The sequence below is a fragment of the Scyliorhinus torazame genome, chromosome 14 (genome assembly GCF_047496885.1).
Source record: "Scyliorhinus torazame isolate Kashiwa2021f chromosome 14, sScyTor2.1, whole genome shotgun sequence".
Classification (NCBI taxonomy): domain Eukaryota; kingdom Metazoa; phylum Chordata; class Chondrichthyes; order Carcharhiniformes; family Scyliorhinidae; genus Scyliorhinus; species Scyliorhinus torazame.
The window spans coordinates 223,619,762-223,643,892 of NC_092720.1; the positions used below are offsets into that span (position 1 = coordinate 223,619,762).

The window sequence follows — 24,131 nt, forward strand, 5'->3', positions numbered from 1 at the left end:
AAATACACATAAAACACACTCATGCACAAACACACACCCATACACAGTCACGCACACATTCACACACGCACACACTCACACACCCACACACGCACACACACATACACATAAAACACACACTCATGCACAAACACACACCCATATACACTCACGCACACATTCACACACGCACACACTCACACACCCACACACGCACATACACATAAAACACACACTCATGCACAAACACACACCCATGCACAAACACACACCCATGCACACACTCACACGCACACACCCATACACACGCACACACACACATAAAACACACACTCATGCACAAACACACCCATACACACGCACACACTCACACACGCACACACTCACGCACTCACACACGCACACACCCACACACACACACCCACACACACACACCCACACACACCCACACCCACACGCACACACCCACACACGCACACACTCACACGCATGGCAGTGTGCTCTTTCAGAGGGTCAGTACAGACTGGCCTCCTTCTGCACTATCGGGATTCTGGGGCTCAGGGTTCTATGTGTGGCTCTGAAAGATCCCACTGCACTATTTGGAAGAGGTGCGGTGGTGGGGGGGGGGGGTTTCCCCGCCAGTGTCTGGGCCAACATTCACCCCTCCACCAACATCACAGAAAAAAACATGACTCTCTGGGTCATTACTGCTCGGCTGTTTTTATGGGGAAATCTATAAAATTCTAGCAGGAGTGGACAGGGTCGATGCAGGAAGGATGTTCCCGATGGTGGGGGGTGTCCAGAACCAGGGTCACAGTCTGAGGATTCGGGGTAGACCACTTAGGACAGAGATGCGGAGAAATGTCTTGACCCAGAGAGCGGTGAGCCTGTGGAATTCGCTATCGCAGGGAGTGGCTGACTCCAAAACATTGTGGGCGGGAATCTCCGTTTCCCGATCCTGGTTTCACAACCGGCTATCGGGCGGAAAATCCATTTTTGCGATGGTATCGGGGTTGGCGCCTGTTTTACGCAGGTTTCACGTGCTCTGCCGTCTCCGAAACGGCATCCACTGCGGCCAGAGTCCGACGGGAGCCGCGCTGCTGGCCGGTGGGGCTTCTTCGAGGGCTGCGGGAACGGGGGGGGGGGGGGTGGTGAGCGGGTGTCCAAGGGGGCACTATCTGGCCATTCGGGCCCGGGCGCAGCCGGTGCCATGTTGGACGCTGCTACCGCTCGTCGCCGCGCACGGGCCCGGCGATTCCCCAGCCGTTTATTTCGTGGAGGCCGGGCGTTTTACGTGACGCGGCTGCTCGCCCCTCACTGGTTGTTGAAGTGGTCCAGGGGTGACGCCAGTTTTGCTGTCGCAGAACTCCGCGAATCCTACTCCGGGGTCAACACTTAGTCTCAGGAGCGGAGAATGCCGCCGGTTTTGTTTCGACTTTAAAGCAGGTCAAGGGACCGGAATGGGATAAAGATGATGTCGGTAACGGGAGGAGCCAGGTCTGTAGCAAGCTGAGCAGGAGCTTTTGCCAAATGCTGTCAGGCTAAGCAGTAGTCTGACACAGACACGAGGAAACTGCAGGCTGGTTTCCTGAAAGGATCTCTTGCTCTCTTCAAGCAGTCTTTCCAAGGAATATCAACCCAGAGGACAGCAAGATTCCATGTATTTGCTAACTTCCTTTACAAGTGGTGTTTGTCCTGTGATGGTTTTGCTCGACTGGAGATAGAGAAGGGATCAGTTAGAACTTACAAGCGTTTCCTTTTATTGTTAAGTATTGTTGAACTGTTAATTGTAAGATATTTTCTGTGATGTTAATGTGTTTGATCCTGCGTTACGAATAAAGTTGATTATAATATACCATATCCCTATTTGTCAGCAGCATAACTCCTCACAGTTTTGCAAATTAAATTTTAAAAGTGTTTTGGGGTTCGTGTCCTTGGTCGCGCTAAATTGACCCTGACTGTCGTAACGGTAGGTGGGGTCCTGGGGATAGGGGGAGGGCAGATCCCCCATCAGAGCCAAGCTGTGCAGCAAATTCGCAGGGGCTCAGAATTCCTCCCCCCTTCATTCAGACAGGGGCTGAAGTAGGGGAAAAGCCTCCCCGTGAAGGTGTGGGTGAAGGTGTGGAGATGGGACATGTCGTCCGCATTGTAGAAGGACACCTGTCCCCCCTCGTAGTCCAGGAATACCCCAATCTTCCGCGGCCTGGCCCTGGGGGAGAGGCGAGTGCGAGGGCTGGTGACGGCCCAGTAATCCCTCCCGTTTCGCAGCCACACCATCCAATATCCGGTGTCAGGCGTCGGAGCGTCGTTCCCCTTCCGGTCGACAGATTCCCGAGCCACGCCGACATCCCACTTGGTTTTGTCCGTCACGGCCACCTCCCAGTAATGCCTCCCCGATGTGAAGCCCTCGCTGGCCAGGACACACACGTAAGGACTGAATCGCTCCGGCGTCTCAGGCAGCTGTTGCCGGAAGTCCCCGTGTCTCACCTCCATCAGGTCCTCGGAAAGGAAGAGGCGGCAATGTGCAGTCCTTGGATCGAGGGTCAACGGGGCTGGAGCTGAGGGGGAGAGAGGGGGAGAGATGGGGAGAGCGGGAGAGAGCGGGAGAGAGCGGGAGAGAGGGGGAGAGAGGGGGGAAGAGGGGGGAAGAGCGGGAGAGAGCGGGAGAGAGCGGGAGAGAGGGGGGGAGATTGGGGGGAGATTGGGGGGAGATTGGGGGGAGATTGGGGGGAGATTGGGGGAGATTGGGGGGAGATTGGGGGGAGATTGGGGGGGAGATTGGGGGGAGATTGGGGGGGAGATGGGGGGAGATGGGGGGGAGAGGGAGAAGGAGAGGGAGGGAGAGAGCGGGAGAGGGGGAGAGATGGGGGGGAGATGGGGGGGAGATGGGGGGGGAGAGGGAGAGAGGGAGAAGGAGAGGGAGGGAGAGAGCGGGAGAGGGGGAGAGATGGAGGGAGAGGGAGAGAGCGGGAGAGAGAGGGGGAGAGGGAGAGAGAGGGAGAGAGAGGGAGAGAGAGGGAGAGAGAGGGAGAGAGAGAGAAAAGAGAGAGGGAGAGAGCGGGGGTGAAAGAGGGAGAGAGAGGGAGAGAGAAGGGGAGAGAGAGAGAAGGGGAGAAAGAGAGAGTGAGAGAGAGAGAGAGGGTGAGAGAGAGGGGGAGCAAGAGAGGGAGAGAGAGAGAAAGAGGGAGAGAATAAATCGTCATATTGATTGAACCTCGGTGAGTTCCCGCAGTGAACCTTGTCGATGGTGCACGCGGCTGACACTGTCCGTCGGAGGGGGGGGGGGGGGGGAGTGAATAATCGAGGCACTCAATAATATACATAGCACTATCCTTGTTGAGAGTAAATATTCTTGAGTAAATATTTGCACAAAATACTAATTTGTTGGACAGAATGCCTCCTTCTGCACTGTCGGAATTCAATGAAATCTTTCACCCCTTTTGTTAATCGAGTATCTATCCAGCTCTGTCAAAAATAAGCGGAGATTCTGCATCCACCGCCTTTTGAGGAAGAGAGTTCCAGAGACTCACCGCCCTCCGAGAGGAAATAATTCTCCTCATCTCCATCTTAAATGGGCGACCCCTGTTAAACAGTGACCCCCTCGTTCTAGATTCTCCCACAAGAGGAATCGTCCTCTCCACACCCACCCCGTCAGCACCCCCTCAGGGTCTTAAAGGTTCCGATCAAGTCGCCTCTCTCTCTTCTAAACTCCAACGGATACAAACCGAACCTCTCCAACCTTTCCTCATCAGACAACCCGCCCAATCCTGGTGTTAGTCTGGTGAACCTTCTCTGAACTGCTTCGAACTCATCGACACCTTTCCTGAAATAAGGAGACCAATACTGCGCACTATGCCCCAGATGTGGTCTCGCCAATGCCCTCTACAACTGAAGCATAACCTCTCTCCTGGTGTGATTACTTCCCCCTCAATCAGTTCCACCTCACAATAAACAAGAACATTCGATTAGCTTCCCTAATCACTTGCTGTTCCTATACAGCAGCCTTGTGCATTCCAAATATTCCACTAGCGAAGGTTTTCAGCTGCTGCAGTTTTTACGGGTAAAGCGTGGAGAAGGTTTCATTCCTCACCAGGGTTAATCGTGATCATCATTTCTTTTAAAGCTGCATATTGCAAAGGACCCTTGAATATTCCCAGCGACAGATCCGCCTGGATTGGTGGCAGGCTTTTATAGTTATCTGTCGTTCTAGAAAGAGGGAAAGATTCAATGTCTTTTTTGAGGAACTTGAGGGTAATTCGTTTTAATTTAAGTCGCTAAAAACAGTGTCTTACCTCTTCCTCCACCGGTGTTCCCCCTGAAAGAGACAGAATTTACATTTCAGTCACAAGCGACCTTCCAACCCCACATTCGTACCGCCGCTAAGAACGCCTATTTCCACCTCCGTAGTATTGCTCAACACCCCTCCTGTGTCATGTGGGAGTACCTTTAAGAAATGGGGGGGGGGGGGGTTAAATCGAATAGCTATAGTGAATGTCGCTTTAAGAAATGTTTGTCTGCTCGAGTTACTGCAGTGATGTCAGAGTGTGGGTGGAGCTGGGCTGTCCGTCAGTTTTTAGTTTCACTTTGAGGAAAAGCTTGGGTGCGTCTGTGTTTTTTTGGTTTCGTTTCAGTGTTGGAGCTGAAGCCAGCCAGAGAAGGTGTACTGTTGATCTCTCTGCCATGTAAAGACTATCTCTCGATCATTTGGTGAATTCAGAGTGATAACTGTTCTCAGTAGAGAATTTAAACCTGATGTGCTTCTGTTAAAAGTTTTTTTTAATGTCTTATAGATGTTAAAAGGAAAGTTTAAGGATTACTTAGTGTTGTATTCTTTGGGGGTTGTATTTGAATTGATGGTTGCTCAGATGTTCACTGTTTGTTTTAGAAAGGTTAACTTGAGTTCATGGAATAAACATTATTTTGCTTTAAGAAATACTTTTCAATTTCTGCTGTCCCACACCTGTAGAGTGGGCCGTGTGCTCCCCATACCACAATCTAGTAAAAGTTATGTGTCAGGTGAACTCCATGATATACTTTGGGGTTCTCCAAACCGTGGCCCATAACACCTGCCTTGGCTCATCCGCTGCTGATGCGCGCGTTGCTGCCCTCAGTGCCTCTGGACCTGGCTATCTGGGTGACTGCGGAGTTTGCACGTGGTCCCAGTGTCTGCCTGGGTTTCCTCTGGGTGCTCCAGTTCCAGCTCACAGACGTGCAGGTTAGGTGGATTGGCCACGATCAATTGCCCCTTAGTGTCCAAAAGGTGAGATGGGGTTACGGGGACAGGGTGGGTGCAGACTCGATGGGCCGAATGGCCTCCTTCTGCACTGTAGGGATGCTATGGAATGCCGGCCCCTTGAGCATCCCCCATTTCTGGAATTTCCTCCCTCAACCTCAAACCCCCCCCCCCCCCCTCCTCCACCCCGCCCCCTCACTTCACCCCTTGCAGGCAATCCTTAAAACTGACCCGAGTGACGGATCTCGTGGTGAACCTGACCTCGTATCGCCCGATTTGCTTTCACGCTTTCTGCTTAATAAATCCTAGGAAGCAGGTTGGGTCACTTCATTCCATTGTGTGCAGGAGGGTTTCCTGACACAGTATGTAGATAGGCCAACGAGAGGCGAGGCCGTATTGGATTTGGTACTGGGTAATGAACCAGGACAGGTGTTAGATTTGGAGGTAGGTGAGCACTTTGGTGATAGTGACCACAATTCGATTACGTTTACTTTAGTGATGGAAAGGGATAGGTATATACCGCAGGGCAAGAGTTATATCTGGGGAAAGGCAATTATGATGCGATGAGGCAAGACTTAGGATGCATCGGATGGAGAGGAAAACTGCAGGGGATGGGCACAATGGAAATGTGGAGCTTGTTCAAGGAACAGCTACTGCGTGTCCTTGATAAGTATGTACCTGTCAGGCAGAGAGGAAGTGGTCGAGCAAGGGAACCGTGGTTTACTAAAGCAGTCGAAACACTTGTCAAGAGGAAGAAGGAGGCTTATGTAAAGATGAGACATGAAGGTTCAGTTAGGGCGCTCGAGAGTTACAAGTTAGCTAGGAAGGACCTAAAGAGAGAGCTAAGCAGAGCCAGAAGGGGACATGAGAAGTCTTTGGCAGGTAGGATCAAGGATAACCCTAAAGCTTTCTAAATATTATGTCAGGAATAAAAGAATGACTAGGGTAAGAGTAGGGCCAGTCAAGGACAGTAGTGGGAAGTTGTGCGTGGAGTCCGAGGAGATAGGAGAGGTGCTAAATGAATATTTTTCGTCAGTATTCACACAGGAAAAAGACAATGTTGTCGAGGAGAATACTGAGATTCAGGCTACTAGACTAGAAGGGCTTGAGGTTCGTAAGGAGGAGATGTTAGCAATTCTGGAAAGTGTGAAAATAGATAAGTCACCTGGACCGGATGGGATTTATCCTAGGATTCTTTGGGAAGCTAGGGAGGAGATTGCTGAGCCTTTGGCTTTGATCTATAAGTCATCTTTGTCTACAGGAATAGTGCCAGAAGACTGGAGGATAGCAAATGTTGTCCCCTTGTTCAAGAAGGGGAGTAGAGGCAACCCTGGTAATTATAGACCAGTGAGCCTTACTTCTGTTGTGGGCAAAGTCTTGGAAAGGTTTATCAGAGATAGGATGTATAATCATCTGGAAAGGAATAATTTGATTAGAGATAGTCAACACGGTTTTGTGAAGGGTAGGTCGTGCCTCACAAACCTTATTGAGTTCTTTGAGAAGGTGACCAAACAGGTGGATGAGGGTAAAGCAGTTGATGTGGTGTATATGGATTTCAGTAAAGCGTTTGATAATGTTCCCCACGGTAGGCTACTGCAGAAAATACGGAAGCATGGGATTCAGGGTGATTTAGCAGTTTGGATCAGAAATTGGCTAGTTGGAAGAAGACAAAGGGTGGTGATTGAAAGGGTGGTGATTGATGGGATATGTTCAGACTGGAGTCCAGTTACTAGTGGTGTACCACAAGGATCTGTTTTGGGGCCACTGCTGTTTATCATTTTTATAAATGACCTGGAGGAGGGCGTAGAAGGATGGATGAGTAAATTTGCAGATGACACTAAAGTCGGTGGAGTTGTGGACAGTGCGGAAGGATGTTACAAGTTACAGAGGGACATAGATAAGCTGCAGCGCTGGGCTGAGAGGTGGCAAATGGAGTTTAATGCAGAAAAGTGTGAGGTGATTCATTTTGGAAGGAATAACAGGAAGACAGATTTTGTGAGGGCCACGAAGAATCCAGCACGAGTTTTAAGGATACAAAGTAATAACATTTATTTACAATAACATATATATAACAGCAGCAGCAACTTCCCTTGCTGCACACATTCCTGCTGGTTCCAAACTGGCCAGCTTTATTTATACAGGGAGTCTGCTAATGGTTTCTCCGCCCCCCCCTCATTGGGGAAGCTCATACTCCCACAGGATTGTGGGATTGTCATTAGTCCCCAGCCAATGGTAAGCAGGCAGGTTATAACATCCCTCCCCCCAAAGTCCAAGGAATCCACCGAAGACCCTGGCGAAGGAGGGCGTCGGACTCGTTTTGCCGCAGGCCGGACACCATTTGCACGCGGCGCTGGATCAGGCGGCGTGTAACGAGACAGAGACCGGCGCTTCCGTGATGAACGGCGCAACGGTTGTACATCCACAGCCCGTGGACCCGAGGATTCTCCCTCTGATGCATCCTGTGTCTCCATCTTGGAGTCAGAGTCTGTTGCCTCCGTCATGTCAGCGTCTCTATCTCCATTCGGTTCCGTAACGACCTGCGCAGGCTTCGAGTGAGGCACCAGTGGAAGATTGTGAGGACTACCTTCCCTTGTCTCTGGTCTTTGCGGCTGGAGAAATGAGCTCCGGGGGCGGGGAATCTTTTGAGGGGATGATCTTCTGGACCGGACGTGGTCTACATGTTTTCGCTGGAGACGACCCTGGGCTTGCACTTGGTAAGATATAGGGCCCGTTTGGCGAAAGATTACACCAGGAACCCACTGGGCACCACCAGCAAAATTCCGAACGAACACTGGGTCACCGGGCGCAAACTGCCGAATCGGACGATGCCGAGAAAATCCCTGTCCCTGCCGTTCTTGTGTGCGGCGTACTTTTGCGCCAATGTCCGGGAAAACCATACTAAGGCGGGTGCGAAGTCTCCGGCCCATTAGGAGTTCTGCGGGAGCTACCCCAGTCACCGTATGGGGGGTGGTCCTGTATGTAAACAAAAAGCGAGCCAGTCTCGTGTCCATTGATCCGGAAGACTGCTTCTTTAGGCCTCTTTTGAATGTCTGCACTGCGCGCTCTGCCAACCCATTTGAAGCCGGGTGGTAAGGGGCAGTGCGGATATGGCGTATGCCGTTCATCTTCGTGAGCCTCGCAAACTCCTCACTCGTGAATGGAGTGCCGTTATCCGTGACCAGCACCTCGGGGAGGCCATGCGTACTAAAAGACAAACGCATCTTTTCAATTGTTGCGCAGGACGTTGTCGCCTGCATCTTATGCACCTCTAGCCATTTAGACTGGGCATCGATTAATAGAAGGAACATGGATCCTTGAAAAGGGCCGGCGAAATCTGCATGCAAGCGTGCCCAAGGCCGCCCTGGCCATTCCCAGTGATGTAGGGGCGCGGCCGGCGGAAGCTTCTGATGCTCCTGGCAAATGGAGCAGTTTTGGGCCACATTCTCAATGTCGGTGTCGAGGCCTGGCCACCAGACATAACTCCAGGCCAACATTTTCATTTTGGTCACGCCCGGATACCCTTTGTGCAAGTCTGATAATATCAGCTCCTGGCCTTTTTCCGGGACAACCACACGCGTCCCCCACAAGAGGATGCCGTCTTCCACGCTGAATTCTGACAGCTTGGAGGAAAATGCCCGCAACTCGCCTGGGAGCTGTCTATGCTGCCCACCATACAGGACTATGTGCCGAACCTTTGACAGGACTGGCTCCGTCTGGGTCCACTCACGGATCTGTGATGCCGTGACAGGCAAGGTGTCCATAAAATTTAGGGTTGCAACCACCTCACCGGTCGTGGGGGTCGACATGGGGCCGGTCGATAAAGGCAATCGGCTCAGTGCGTCGGCATTCGCTATCTGCGTACCTGGTTTGTGCTCCAGAGAATACTCGTATGCAGCAAGCAACAAAGCCCAGCGCTGGATCCGTGCAGAAGCAATGGGCGGTATTGGCTTATCCTCTCGGAAAAGTCCCAGCAGAGGCTTATGATCAGTCACGATAGTGAAATGGCGGCCATACACGTACTGGTGGAAACGTTTCACCGCGAAAACCACTGCCAGGCCCTCCTTCTCGATCTGCGCGTACTTCTTCTCCGCTGCAGTCAATGTGCGGGAGGCGAAAGCTATCGGTCGCTCGGCCCCGTTCTCCATCTTGTGGGACAGGACAGCCCCAATACCATACGGGGGTGCATCACATGTGACGAGCAAAGGTTTTCCAGGATCATAGTGGGTTAGTAACCCAGACGACGACAATTGTTGCTTTACCCGCCGGAAAGCGGTTTCTTGCGGCTGACCCCAAACCCAGGTGTGATTTTTCTTTAGCAGCAGGTGTAAGGGGGTCAGCGTAGTTGCCAGATTGGGGAGGAACTTCCCGTAATAGTTTACGAGACCGAGAAAAGAACGAAGATGCGAAGTGTCAGTCGGGGTGGGGGCATGTTGAATTGCACGCACCTTCTCTGCGACGGGGTGCAGACCCTCGCGGTCCACCCGATAACCTAGGTAGACTACTTCTTTTGCCTGAAATACGCACTTTGTGTGGCGTAAACGGACTCCAGCCTCCGAAAGGCGTCTAAGGACAGCCTCCAGATTTTCCAAATGCTCTTGCTCCGACGTCCCTGTAATCAACACGTCATCTAGGTAGACAGCCACACGTGGTAAACCTCTCAAAATACCCTCCATAACACGTTGAAAAATTGCGCAGGCAGAGGATACTCCAAAGGGCAACCGTGTATATTCATACAGGCCCCGGTGTGTATTAATTGTTACATATGGTCGGGAGGCAGGGTCCAGCTCCAACTGAAGGTAGGCGTGACTCATATCTAATTTTGTGAATGAGAGTCCACCTGCAAGTTTCGCGTAGAGATCCTCTATGCGAGGCATTGGATATCGGTCGAGTCGGGAAACCGTATTCACTGTAAGTTTATAGTCGCCACACAAGCGAACTGTGGCATCTGGCTTCATTACAGGTACAATTGGTGCTGCCCAGTCAGCAAAACGGACGGGCCTGATAATACCCCAACTCTCCAAACGAGTGAGCTCCCCTTCTACCTTCTCGAGCAAGGCGTAAGGCACTGGCCGCGCCCGGAAATAGCGCGGCGTGGCTCCTGGTTCAACTTGGATACGGGCTACGGCCCCTTTTATTTTCCCCAAACCAGGCTGGAATACATCTGGGTATCGTCCTAGCACCTCAGTCAACCCTCCAGAAACTGTTTGGAGGATGTGCTGCCATTGCAACCGCAAATGGCGCAACCAGTCCCGACCCAACAGGCTGGGCCCATGGCCGCGCACCACGATAAGTGGGAAACGCCCCTCCTGGCGTCCATAGACAACAGGGGTCATTGTAGTTCCTGCAATGTCCAGTGGTTCCCCCGTGTAGGTGGCCAACCTGGCCTGTGAGTCAGTTAGTGTAAGGGTCTGTATACCCTGCTTGATGCGGTCGAATGTCCTCTGGGCGATCACTGAGACCGCTGCGCCAGTGTCCAACTCCATCTCAAGCGGGTGGCCATTGACCCATACTGTCACCTTAATGGGGGCCACACGGGGAGCTGCCACACAATGCAGCTGCAGGCAGTCGTCCTCCGTCTCCACGTCCTCAGGAGTAGTCGCCGCAGGTTCATCCACATGGAAGGTACGGCCCCTGGGCTGGTCCCAGTTACGGCCCCTGGGCTGTTTCGGTCGAAACGACAGCGCCTCTGGCGCCCCCAGGACCGCCGTCCGCGACGGGGTCGGCGCCTACAAGTCTGACACGGACATGGCTCCTCATCCATTGGCTCTGGAGAAGGCTCCCTTCGGGGAGGAATGTCCGACGGCCACTGGCATCGGTCCGGACGGTGCCTCGCCCAAGGTACCGCAGGAGTGCGGGGGGACGTTTTCGGACGGAAGGGGTTGCGCCCCAAGGCATGCACTTCCATTCCCTGTAGCTCCTGTACTCCTCGCTCTGCGCTCTCTCGGGACAAGACTATTTGAATGGCCTGTTGAAAAGTCAATGTTGGCTCCGCTAACAACTTTCTCTGGGTTGCTGCATTGTTAATACCGCAAACCAAACGGTCGCGTAACATTTCTGACAAGGTCTCACCAGTCACAGTACTCCGCAATCCTGTGTAGCCTGGATAGAAAATCAGCAAGGGATTCTCCAGGGGTCCTCTCAGCGGTATTAAACCGGTAACGCTGGACTATCGTGGACGGGGTTGGGCTAAAGTGTTGCCCCACTATATTCACAAGTTCATCAAACGTTCTGGTGTCCGGCGCAGCTGGGTACGTAAGGCTCCTAATCACCCCAAACGTATGCGGGCCGCAGGCGGTGAGCAATATGACCACCTGGCTCTCGTTTTCGGTGATATTGTTTGCCCGGAAATAGTAACGCATCCGTTGTGTGTATTGGTTCCAGCTTTCCAGCGCAGCATCAAAAACATCCAAACGTCCGTACAGAGGCATGGTATAATAGAAAACAACTTCCAACCTGTATCCAACAAAAATCCAGGGAGGTGGCTTCAGCTATTCACTTTAACCCTCGTCGCCAGTTTTGTGAGGGCCACGAAGAATCCAGCACGATTTTTAAGGATACAAAGTAATAACATTTATTTACAATAACATATATATAACAGCAGCAGCAACTTCCCTTGCTGCACACACATTCCTGCTGGTTCCAAACTGGCCAGCTTTATTTATACTTGTAGTTTAAACAAAGAACAAAGAACAAAGAAATGTACAGCACAGGAACAGGCCCTTCGGCCCTCCAAGCCCGCGCCGACCATACTGCCCGACTAAACTACAATCTTCTACACTTCCTGGGTCCGTATCCTTCTATTCCCATCCTATTCATATATTTGTCAAGATGCCCCTTAAATGTCCCTATCGTCCCTGCTTCCACTACCTCCTCCGGTAGCGAGTTCCAGGCACCCACTACCCTCTGCGTAAAAAACTTGCCTCGTACATCTACTCTAAACCTTGCCCCTCTCACCTTAAACCTATGCCCCCTAGTAATTGACCCCTCTACCCTGGGGAAAAGCCTCTGACTATCCACTCTGTTTATGCCCCTCATCATTTTGTATACCTCTATCAGGTCGCCCCTCAACCTCCTTCGTTCCAGAGAGAACAAACCAAGTTTATTCAATCGCTCCTCATAGCTTATGCCCTCCATACCAGGCAACATTCTGGTAAATCTCTTCTGCACCCTCTCTAAAGCCTCCACATCCTTCTGGTAGTGTGGCGACCAGAATTGAACACTATACTCCAAGTGTGGCCTAACTAAGGTTCTATACAGCTGCAACATGACTTGCCAATTCTTATACTCAATGCCCCGGCCAATGAAGGCAAGCATGCCGTATGCCTTCTTGACTACCTTCTCCACCTGTGTTGCCCCTTTCAATGACCTGTGGACCTGTACTCCTAGATCTCTTTGACTTTCAATACTCTTGAGGGTTCTACCATTCACTGTATATTCCCTACCTGCATTAGCCCTTCCAAAATGCATTACCTCACATTTGTCCGGATTAAACTCCATCTGCCATCTCTCCGCCCAGTTACTAATGGTTTCTCCGCCCCCCCTCATTGGGGAAGCTCATACTCCCACAGGATTGTGGGATTGTCATTAGTCCCCAGCCAATGGTAAGCAGGCAGGTTATAACAACAGAGTACTGGGCTAATGGTAAGATTCTTGGCAGTGTGGATGAGCAGAGAGATCTCGGTGTCCATGTACATAGATCCCTGAAAGTTGCCACCCAGGTTGAGAGGGTTGTTAAGAAGGCGTACGGTGTGTTAGCTTTTATTGGTAGAGGGATTGAGTTTCGGAGCCATGAGGTCATGTTGCAGCTGTACAAAACTCTGGTACGGCCGCATTTAGAGTATTGCGTGCAATTCTGGTCGCCGCATTATAGGAAGGATGTGGAAGCATTGGAAAGTGTGCAGAGGAGATTTACCAGAATGTTGCCTGGTATGGAGGGAAGATCTTGTGAGGAAAGGCTGAGGGACTTGAGGCTGTTTTCGTTAGAGAGAAGAAGGTTAAGAGGTGACTTAATTGAGGCATACAAGATGATCAGAGGATTGGATAGGGTGGACAGTGAGAGCCTTTTTCCTCGGGTGGTGATGTCTAGCACGAGGGGACAAAGCTTTAAATTGAGGGGAGATAGATATAGGACAGATGTCAGAGGTAGTTTCTTTACTCAGAGAGTAGTAAGGGTGTGGAATGCCCTGCCTGCAACAGTAGTGGACCCGCCAACACTAAGGGCATTCAAATGGTCATTGGATAAACATATGGACGATAAGGGAATAGTGTAGATGGGCTTTAGAGTGGTTTCACAGGTCGGCGCAACATCGAGGGCCGAAGGGCCTGTACTGCGCTGGAATGTTCGATGTTCAGCAATTCGAGCGGAGGTATAGTTAGACCTGTCACACAAAGCTCTCAGCATCGGAGAACTACTGTTCAACATTTGTGAAGGTGAAGTGGTAAAATGGCCAGGAATGTGCGTGGATAGACAGGCTGCTGCACACACAGACACACACACAGTCACACACACACAGATACACACATCAGATACACACACTCTCACACACAGACACACACACACAGATACACACACACAGACACACACATCAGATAGACACACTCTCACACACAGACACACACACAGATACACACATCAGATAGACACACTCTCACACACAGACACACACACACAGACACACACACACAGACACACACAGATACACACATCAGATAGACACACTCTCACACACAGACACACACACACAGACACACACACACAGACACACACATCAGATAGACACACTCTCACACACAGACACACACACAGACACACACATCAGATAGACACACTCTCACACACAGACACACACACAGATACACACATCAGATAGACACACTCTCACACACAGACACACACACAGATACACACATCAGATAGACACACTCACACACAGACACACACACACAGACACACACACAGATACACACATCAGATAGACACACTCTCACACACAGACACACACACACAGACACACACACAGATACACACATCAGATAGACACACTCACACACACAGACACACACACAGATACACACATCAGATAGACACACACACACACACACAGATACACACATCAGATAGACACACACACACAGACACACACACAGATACACACATCAGATAGACACACTCTCACACACAGACACACACACAGATTCACACATCTTTTAGACACACTCTCACACACAGACAGACACACAGATACACACATCAGATAGACACACTCTCACACACAGACACACACACAGATACACACATCAGATAGACACACTCTCACACACACAGATACACACATCAGATAGACACACACACACAGACACACACACAGATACACACATCAGATAGACACACTCTCACACACAGACACACACACAGATACACACATCAGATAGACACACTCTCACACACACAGATACACACATCAGATAGACACACACACACAGACACACACACAGACACACACATCAGATAGACACACTCTCACAGACAGACACACACACAGACACACACATCAGATCGACACATCAGATAGACACACTCTCACACACAGACACACACACACACAGATACGCTATCACAGACACACACACAGACACACACAGATACGCTATCACAGACAGACACACACATCCGATAGACACACTCTCACACACAGACACACACACAGATACACACATCAGATAGACACACTCTCACACACAGACACACACACAGATACACACATCAGATAGACACACTCTCACACACACAGATACACACATCAGATAGACACACACACACAGACACACACACAGATACACACATCAGATAGACACACTCTCACACACAGACACACACACAGATACACACATCAGATAGACACACTCTCACACACACAGATACACACATCAGATAGACACACACACACAGACACACACACAGACACACACATCAGATAGACACACTCTCACAGACAGACACACACACAGACACACACATCAGATCGACACATCAGATAGACACACTCTCACACACAGACACACACACACACAGATACGCTATCACAGACACACACACAGACACACACAGATACGCTATCACAGACAGACACACACATCCGATAGACACACTCTCACACACAGACACACACACAGATACACACATCAGATAGACACACTCTCACACACAGACACACACACACAGATACACACATCAGATAGACACACTCTCACACACAGATACACACATCAGATAGACACACTCTCACACACAGACACACACACAGATACACACATCAGATAGACACACTCTCACACTCAGACACACACATCAGATAGACACACTCTCACACACAGACACACACACAGATACACACATCAGATAGACACACTCTCACACACAGACACACACACAGATACGCTATCACAGACAGACACACACACAGACACACACATCAGATAGACACATCAGATAGACACACTCACACACATAGACACACACACAGACACACACACAGATACACACATCAGATAGACACACTCTCACACACAGACACACACACAGACACACACATCAGATAGACACACTCTCACACACAGACACACACACAGATACACACATCAGATAGACACACTCTCACACACAGACACACACACAGATACGCTATCACAGACAGACACATGCACACAGATACACACATCAGATAGACACACACACACACACACAGACACTCACACATGTCATGTTATTTATAGATTACAATTCTAGCATCCGGAGATAGGTGGCGTGGCGACAGGAGAATGTTACTGGAACACAGACACATGTGAAGCAGAATGTGGAGAGGAGGCACAGAGCCCATGCGCATATCAACTAGCTCCTTAGTCAATGGTAATTAATATTAGTTAATCACAGTTATTTGTACTTAGCGATATTATCCAACAGTAATCACAGTAGACATCATAGAAACCCTTTAGTGTTTTAGTGGGTTAATAAACAGTTTTGTTCATTCACAAAGCCGTATGTTGTCTGATCATTTCTACCAGAAAGACATCGCCATCCATACATACAGAGAACATCTCTCTCTCACACACTCTCTCTCTCTCACACACTCGCTCTCTCTCGCACTCTCTCTCTCTCGCACTCTCTCTCGCACTCTCGCTCTCTCTCGCACTCTCTCTCTCTCTCGCGCACTCTCTCTCTCTCTCGCGCACTCTCTCTCTCTCGCGCACTCTCTCTCTCTCGCGCACTCTCTCTCTCGCGCACTCTCTCTCTCCCTCTCGCGCACTCTCTCTCTCCCTCTCGCGCACTCTCTCTCTCTCGCACATTCTCTCACTCTCTCGCACATTCTCTCTCACACACACTCTCTCTCCCTCTCGCGCACTCTCTCTCTCGCACACTCTCACTCTCTCGCACACTCTCACTCTCTCACTCTCCCTCTCGCACACTCTCACTCTCCCTCTCGCACACTCTCTCTCTCCCTCTCTCACACACTCTCTCTCTCTCTCTCACACACTCTCCCTCCCTCTCGCGCACTCTCTCTCCCTCTCGCGCACTCTCTCTCTCCCTCTCGCGCACACACTCTCTCTCTCACACGCTCTCTCCCTCTTTCGCACTCTCTCTCGCGCACACTCTCTCTCGCACACTCTCTCTCTCTCGCACACTCTCTCTCTCTCGCACACTCTCTCTCTCTCGCACACTCTCTCTCTCCCTCTCGCGCACTCTCTCTCTCCCTCTCGCGCACTCTCTCTCTCCCTCTCGCGCACACACTATCTCTCTCACACTCTCTCGCGCACTCTCCCTCTCTCACACGCTCTCTCTCTCTCTCGCACACTCTCTCTCGCACACTCTCTCTCTCGCACACTCTCTCTCTCGCACACTCTCTCTCTCCCTCTCGCACACTCTCTCTCTCTCTCACGCACACTCTCTCTCTCCCTCCCTCTCGTGCACACTCTCTCTCTCTCCCTCCCTCTCGTGCACACTCTCTCTCTCTCACGCTCTCTCGCACACTCTCTCTCTCTCGCACACTGTCTCTCTCTCGCACACTCTCTCTCTCGCACACTCTCTCTCTCTCTCGCACACTCTTTCTCTCTCTCGCACACTCTCTCTCTCACTCTCACATTCTCTCTCTCTCTCACACACACACACATTCTCTCTTTCTCTCTCTCACACACATTCTCTCTTTCCCTCTCTCTCACACACACACCCTCACTCTCAAAGAGGAACAAAGAAAATTACAGCACAGGAACAGGCCCTTCGGCCCTCCCAGCCTGCGCCGATCCAGATCCTTTATCTAAAGCTGTCGCCTATTTTCTAAGGATCTGTATCCCTCTGCTCCCCGCCCGTTCATGTATCTGTCGAGGTACATCTTAAAAGGCGCTATCGTGCCCGCCTCTACCACCTTCGCCGGCAATGCGTTCCAGGCACCCACCACCCTCTGCGTAAAGATCTTTCCACGCACATCTCCCTTAAACTTTCCCCCTCTCACCTTGAAATCGTGACCCCTTGTAATTGAGTCCCCCACTCTGGGAAAAAGCTTGTTGCTATCCACCCTGTCCACACCTCTCATGATTTTCTCGACCTCAATGAGGTTCCCCCTCAACCTCCGTCTTTCTAATGAAAATAATCCTAATCTACTCAACCTCTCCTCATAGCGAGCGCCCTCCATACCAGGCAACATCCTGGTGAACCTCCTCTGCACCCTCCCTAAAGCATCCACATCCTTCTGGTAATGTGGCGACCAGAACTGCACGCAGTATTCCAAATGGGGCCTAACCAAAGTCCTATACAACTGTAACATGACCTGCTGACTCTTGTACTCAATACCCCGTCCGATGAAGGCAAGCATGCTGTATGCCTTCTTGACCACTCTATCGACCTGCGTTGCCACCTTCAGGGTACAATGGACCTGAACTCCCAGATCTCTCTGTACATCAATTTTCCCAGGGCTCTTCCATTGACCGTATAGTCCGCTCTTGAATTAGATCTTCCAAAATGCATCACCTCGCATTTGCCTGGATTGAACTCCATCTGCCATTTCTCTGCCCAACTCTCCAATCTATCTATATTTTGCTGTATTCTCTGACAGTCCTCCTCGCTATCTGCAACTTCACCAATCTTAGTGTCATCTGCAAACTTGCTAATCAGACCACCTATACCTTCGTCCAGATCATTTATGTATATCACAAACAACAGTGGTCCGAGCACGGATCCCTGTGGAACACCACTAGTCACCTTTCTCCATTCTGAGACACTCCCTTCCACCACTACTCTCTGTCTCCTGTTGCCAGCCAGTTCTTTATCCATCTAGCTAGTACACCCTGAACCCCATGAGACTTCACTTTCTCCATCAGCCTACCATGGGAAACCTTATCAAATGCCTTACTGAAGTCCATGTATATGACATCTACAGCCCTTCCCTCATCAATTAACTTTGTCACTTCCTCAAAGAATTCTATTAAGTTGGTAAGACTTGACCTTCCCTGCACAAAACCATGTTGCCTATCACTGATCAGCCCATTTTCTTCCAAAGGGGAATAGATCCCATCCCTCAGTATCTTCTCAGCAGCTTCCCTACCACTGACATCAGGCTCACCGGTCTACAATTATCTGGATTATCCCTGCTACCCTTCTTAAACAAGGAGACAACATTAGCAATTCTCCAGTCCTCCGGTACCTCACCCATGTACAAGGATGCTGCAAATATATCTGTTAAGACCCCAGCTATTTCCTCTCTCACTTCCTGTGGTAATACCAGGTATTGCAGTATCTGAGAGGTGAATGACCATTGGCTTGACCTAGGGGTCTCCCATTGGATAATGTACATATACCCCACCTCTCAGGGTGGGGCTAAGAACCGATGCCATCCCAGCAGCCTTCACTTTCTGTATCATCGCTGCTGGGTACAGTTCTAGCTGATTAAAGCCGATTAGATATGATTCCTCTTTGTCTCGAGTGTATTGATTGTGCATCACTTCCCTCAGTAACCTGGGCTAGATCCCATCTGGACCTGGGGACTTGTCCACCTTAATGCCTTTTAGAATACCCAACACATCCTCCCTCCTTATGCCGACTTGACCTAGAGTAATCAAACATCCATCCCTAACCTCAACATCCATCATGTCCCTCACCTCGGTGAATACCGATGCAAAGTACTCGTTAAGAATCTCACCCATTTTCTCTGACTCCACGCATAACTTTCCTCCTTTGTCCTTGAGTGGGCCAACCCTTTCTCTAGTTAACCTCTTGCTCCTTATATATGAATAAAAGGCTTTGGGATTTTCCTTAACCCTGTTTGCTAAAGATATCTCATGAGCCCTTTTAGCCCTCTTGATTCCTCGCTTCAGATTGGTCCTACATTCCCGATATTCTTCCAAAGCTTTGTCTGTCTTCAGTCGCCTAGACCTTATGTATGCTTCCTTTTTCCTCTTAGCTAGTCTCACAATTTCACCTGTCATCCATGGTTCCCTAATCTTGCCATTTCTATCCCTCATTTTCACAGGGACGTGTCTGTCCTGCACTCTAATCAACCTCTCTTTAAAAGCCTCCCACGTAAGGGCAGCACGGTAGCATTGTGGATAGCACAATCGCTTCACAGCTCCAGGGTCCCAGGTTTGATTCCGGCTTGGGTCACTGTCTGTGCGGAGTCTGCACATCCTCCCCGTGTGTGCGTGGGTTTCCTCCGGGTGCTCCGGTTTCCTCCCACAGTCCAAAGATGTGCATGTTAGGTGGATTGGCCATGATAAATTGCCCTTAGTGTCAAAAATTGCCCTTAGTGTTGGGTGGGGTTACTGGTTTATGGGGATAGGGTGGAGGTGTTGACCTTGGGTAGGGTGCTCTTTCCAAGAGCCGGTGCAGACTCGATGGGCCCAATGGCCTCCTTCTGCACTGTACATTCTATAATATCAAATGTGAATTTACCTTCAAACAGCTGCTCCCAGTCCACATTCCCCAGCTCCTGCTGAATTTTGGTACAGTTGTTCTTCCCCCAATTTAGCACTCTCCCTCGCACTCTCTCTCTCTTACACACACATTCTCTCTCTCTTACATACACATTCTCTCTTTCGCTCTCTCACACTCTCTGTCCCTTACACACACATTCTCTCTTTCGCTCTCTCACACACACATTCTCTCTTTCTCTCTCTCACACTCTCTGTCCCTTACACACACATTCTCTCTTTCTCTCTCACACACACATTCTCTCTCTCACACACACATTCTCTCTTTCTCTCTCTCACTCTCTCTCTTACACACACATTCTCTCTCTCACACACATTCTCTCTCTCTCTCTCTCACTCTCTCTCTTACACACACATTCTCTCTCTCACACACATTCTCTCTTTCTCTCTCTCACACACATTTTCTCTATCTCTCTCACACACACTCTCTCCTTCTCTGTCTCTCACACACACACTCTCTCTCTCGCACTCTCTCTCTCTTACACACACATTCTCTCTCTCTCACACAGACACATTCTCTCTTTCTCTCTCACACACACTCTCTCTTTCTCTCTCTCTCGCTCACACCCTCTCTCCCTCCCTCACTCGCACTTTCTCTCACACATCGCCAGTTGAAGGGGCGACACCCACAAGATTGCCCTTATATCAGTTGCGAACCAATAATTGGTTGTCAAACGTTCTGGACCATCGAGCTGAATTTGATTTATTGTTTTACTGAGCTGAGTTCAATAACAGAGTTTACCTGCGCAAAGGAAGCCAGGCCGTGACCCTCCAGCTGTGCCTGGACATCGCTCAGCTCCCGCTCAATCCAGTCCAAGTCCTCTCGGATCGCTCGGAGGTCGTCCTCCATGGGTTGCAGGAGCCTCTCCTCCTCTTCCCGGAGATTCCGGAGTAAACGCTGCTCTCTCTCCCGCAGGGTCCGATGCATTTTCTCGAACTCGGAGGCAATGTGGGCCTGCAGACTGTCGGCCTGCCCCTGTGGAGCGAAGGGGATTGAGTAACAGAGCGGGACCTGGGGAAGGCAGGGGGAGGTGGAGCGGGAGCACCTCACCTTCAGTCTGGAGACGTTGTGCGTTTGTTGGCGTTGAGCGTCTCGACGCCGCTCCCTTTCTCCCCTGAGGCAATCGATCGCCGACAGGAGCTCGGCCTACACATAACGAAAATACTCTCGATTATAACACGAGCAAAGGACCGTCCAGTCAATGATGCACGGTTGATGTACGATCGCTAACTGTACTGTCGGACATACGGTAAACAATTTGCGGACTTCAAACTCCCACAGATATGGAAATATAGAAGATGGGAGGAGGCCTTTTGGCCCTTCGAGCCCGCTCCGCCATTCATCACGATCATGGCTGATCATCCAACTCAATAGCCTAATCCTGCTTTCTCCCCATAGCCTTTGCTCCCCTTCGCCCTCAGTGCTATATCTAACTGCTTCTTGTAAACACTCCGAGGCTAAATGCGGAGGATCTGAGGCCTTTTACGTTGGAAAAAAAAAATTGGTGGCCCGCGCCCTCCCACACAGCCCGACCTCCGCGGAATAAACGGCCGGAGAATTGCCTGGACCGCGGTCGAGCCGTACAACAAGGCGCCGGTCCTGTGTGGACCCGACCTGCCAGGCAGTGCCCCCCCCCCCTGGACACCCCCCCCCCAGCCTTTGCTGAAGCCCCCCCCCCGCCCCGTAGCAGCACGGCTTCCGCCCGACTGCGCTGGGCGCAGTCCGCAGCCGCCACGCCGGGTTCCTGAGCCACACGTCAACCCTGCGGTGGGGATCTCGGCCCGTCGGGGGCGGAGCATCACGGGGGGGGGGGGGGGGGGAGAGCATTCCTGTGACGTCCAGAGGCAGTCCCAATGGCCTGCGGTGCACACCACGCGCCTCCATGACACCGGTTCGGAGGGGGCGTGAAACAAGGCCCTCGATTCAGCCCTAGAAATGGATTCTCCGCCCGATCAGCGATTACAAAATTGGCATCGGGAAGCGGAGAATCTTAACCCAGAATATTTTGGATTCAACTCCTTCCCGTGGGGGTTGACGGGCCCACTGCTCTCTGGGGGAAGAAACGTCGCCTTCTCTCTGTCCTGAATGGTTTACCCGGCCCGCCCCACACCTCCCCCCGCCGCACCTCTTCCAATAGTGCAGTGGGATCTCTCCGGCTCACCCATAGCTATAGAATCCCGACAGTGCAGAAGGAGGCCACTCAGCGCATCGATTCTGTACTGACCCTCTGAAAGAGCACACTACCGAGGTCCAAACCCCCCTCCTAGCCCCCTAACCCCACGAACCTGCACGTCTTTGGACTGTGGGAGGAAACCGGAGCACCCGGAGGAAACCCGCGCAGACACGGGGAGAAGGTGCAGACTCCGCACAGACAGTGACCCAAGCCGGGAATCGAACCTGGGACCCAGGCGCTGTGAAGCAGCAATGCCGCCAGAAACAACACGGGGCCATAAAAGACATAAGATCAGAAGAAACATGAGGAGTGGGCCATTCGGCCCCTCGAGCCAGCTCCGCCATTCAATTCGACCCTGGCCTCAATTCCTTTGAGGTAGGGGAGGGGAGGGGAGGGAAGAGGAAGGGAGGGGAGAGTAACCGAGGACGGGGAGGGGAGGGCTGGCTCACGGGTCACTGGACACCATGGGAGCGTTTTGAATATGGCTGCCAGGCGGGTGGGGAGCGTGGAGGCTCTCAGAGGTAGGGACACTGTCAGAGACCCGGCCTGCCTCTCGCGGCTGAATCAACGGAAAGGTCTGCAGTATCCGATAGGCCCCAGTAACCCACCAGCCAGACAGACACCGTTTTCCAACACCCAGCACAGAAAGGTGGAAAAACCCATCCGTAGCCCGCGCGCACGTGTGAGTGTGTGCTTTGCGTGTGAGTGAGTGTGAGAGAGTGTGTATGTGAGTGTTTGAGTCATGTGTGTGAATGTGCGCGTGACTGCGTGTTTGTGTGTGAGTGTGTGTTTTTTGTGCATGCGTGTGTGAGTGTGTGCGTGTGTGAGTGTGAGTGTGTGTGTGTGTGGGTGAGTGTGAGTGTGTGGGTGAGTGTGAGTGTGTGCGTGAGTGTGTGTGAGTGTGTGTGAGTGTGAGTGTGAGTGTGAGTGTGAGTGTGAGTGCGAGCGTGTGTGAGTGTGTGTGAGTGTGAGTGTGTGTGAGTGAGTGTGAGTGTGAGTGTGAGTGTGAGTGTGAGCGTGAGCGTGAGCGTGCATCATGCATCTTTACAGACCTCAATCCATTCCCTTGACGAAGCCTTTGCGTGATTGCCGTGCTCGGGGACACGTCTGCGGGCCAGGTAAACGGGTCGCTGCTCACTCCTGGGACAGAGCGCCCGTCCCTCGTCGCTGGGCAGACTTCCCGTCTCACCCCCCAGGCTCAAACGGCGGGCTTTCTCCGACAGGTTCCTCAGCGCACGGCTGCTGCGCAGGTCCCGCTGGCTGAAGGACCCCCGGCATTCGGGGCAGGACTCCTGACTTTGGCCGTACCGACACTGGGTGATGCAGGGCCGGCAGAAGGTGTGGCTGCACTGCAGTGTCACCGGGTCGCTGAAGAATTCGAGGCAAATGGGGCAGACCAGCTCCTCGGCAAAGATCTCAGCCTCTGTACTGGACGCCATTTGCACGTCTGGCGAGGGCAGGTGAAGGAATGTGGCTGGGTTGGGGTGTTTCCAGATCACATTACCTGTCGGACCTGTTTCTGCTTTGCAGTTGGAGGGTAAAGATCCAGTTGTCGTGGTCCACGTGGGTACCGACAACACAGGAAGAACAGGAACAGAGGTTCTGCAAAGGGAGTATGAACAGGTAGGCGCTAAATTAAAAAGCAGAAACCAAAAAGATAATAATCTCTGGATTACTATTGGAACCACAAGTAATTGGCACAGGGTTAATAAGATTCAGGTACCAAATTGGAAATGGTATGTTGGCCTTCATTGCGAGAGGATTTGAGTGCA

General features: G+C 51.3%; 1 protein-coding gene and 1 long non-coding RNA gene across 3 annotated transcripts in view; one reads left to right on the top strand and one right to left on the bottom strand.

Annotated features, from left to right (window-relative positions):
* LOC140390577 (uncharacterized) overlaps positions 1-24,131 on the top strand; it is a 61,325-nt gene that overhangs the window by 27,916 nt on the left and 9,278 nt on the right. The window lies entirely within an intron of this gene.
* LOC140390575 (nuclear factor 7, brain-like) lies at positions 1,712-23,814 on the bottom strand. 2 transcript variants are annotated; one of them, XM_072475773.1, is made up of 6 exons: positions 23,412-23,814; positions 21,237-21,332; positions 20,928-21,161; positions 4,272-4,294; positions 4,070-4,185; positions 1,712-2,537 (listed from the first exon to the last, which is right to left on the bottom strand). In XM_072475773.1, the coding sequence occupies exons 1-6, from the start codon at positions 23,796-23,798 to the stop codon at positions 1,990-1,992; spliced, it is 1,404 nt and encodes a 467-aa protein (XP_072331874.1). In that variant the 5' UTR covers positions 23,799-23,814; the 3' UTR covers positions 1,712-1,989. The 2 variants fall into 2 exon arrangements, with proteins under 2 accessions (XP_072331874.1, XP_072331873.1); XM_072475772.1 differs by having other exon boundaries at positions 20,928-21,332.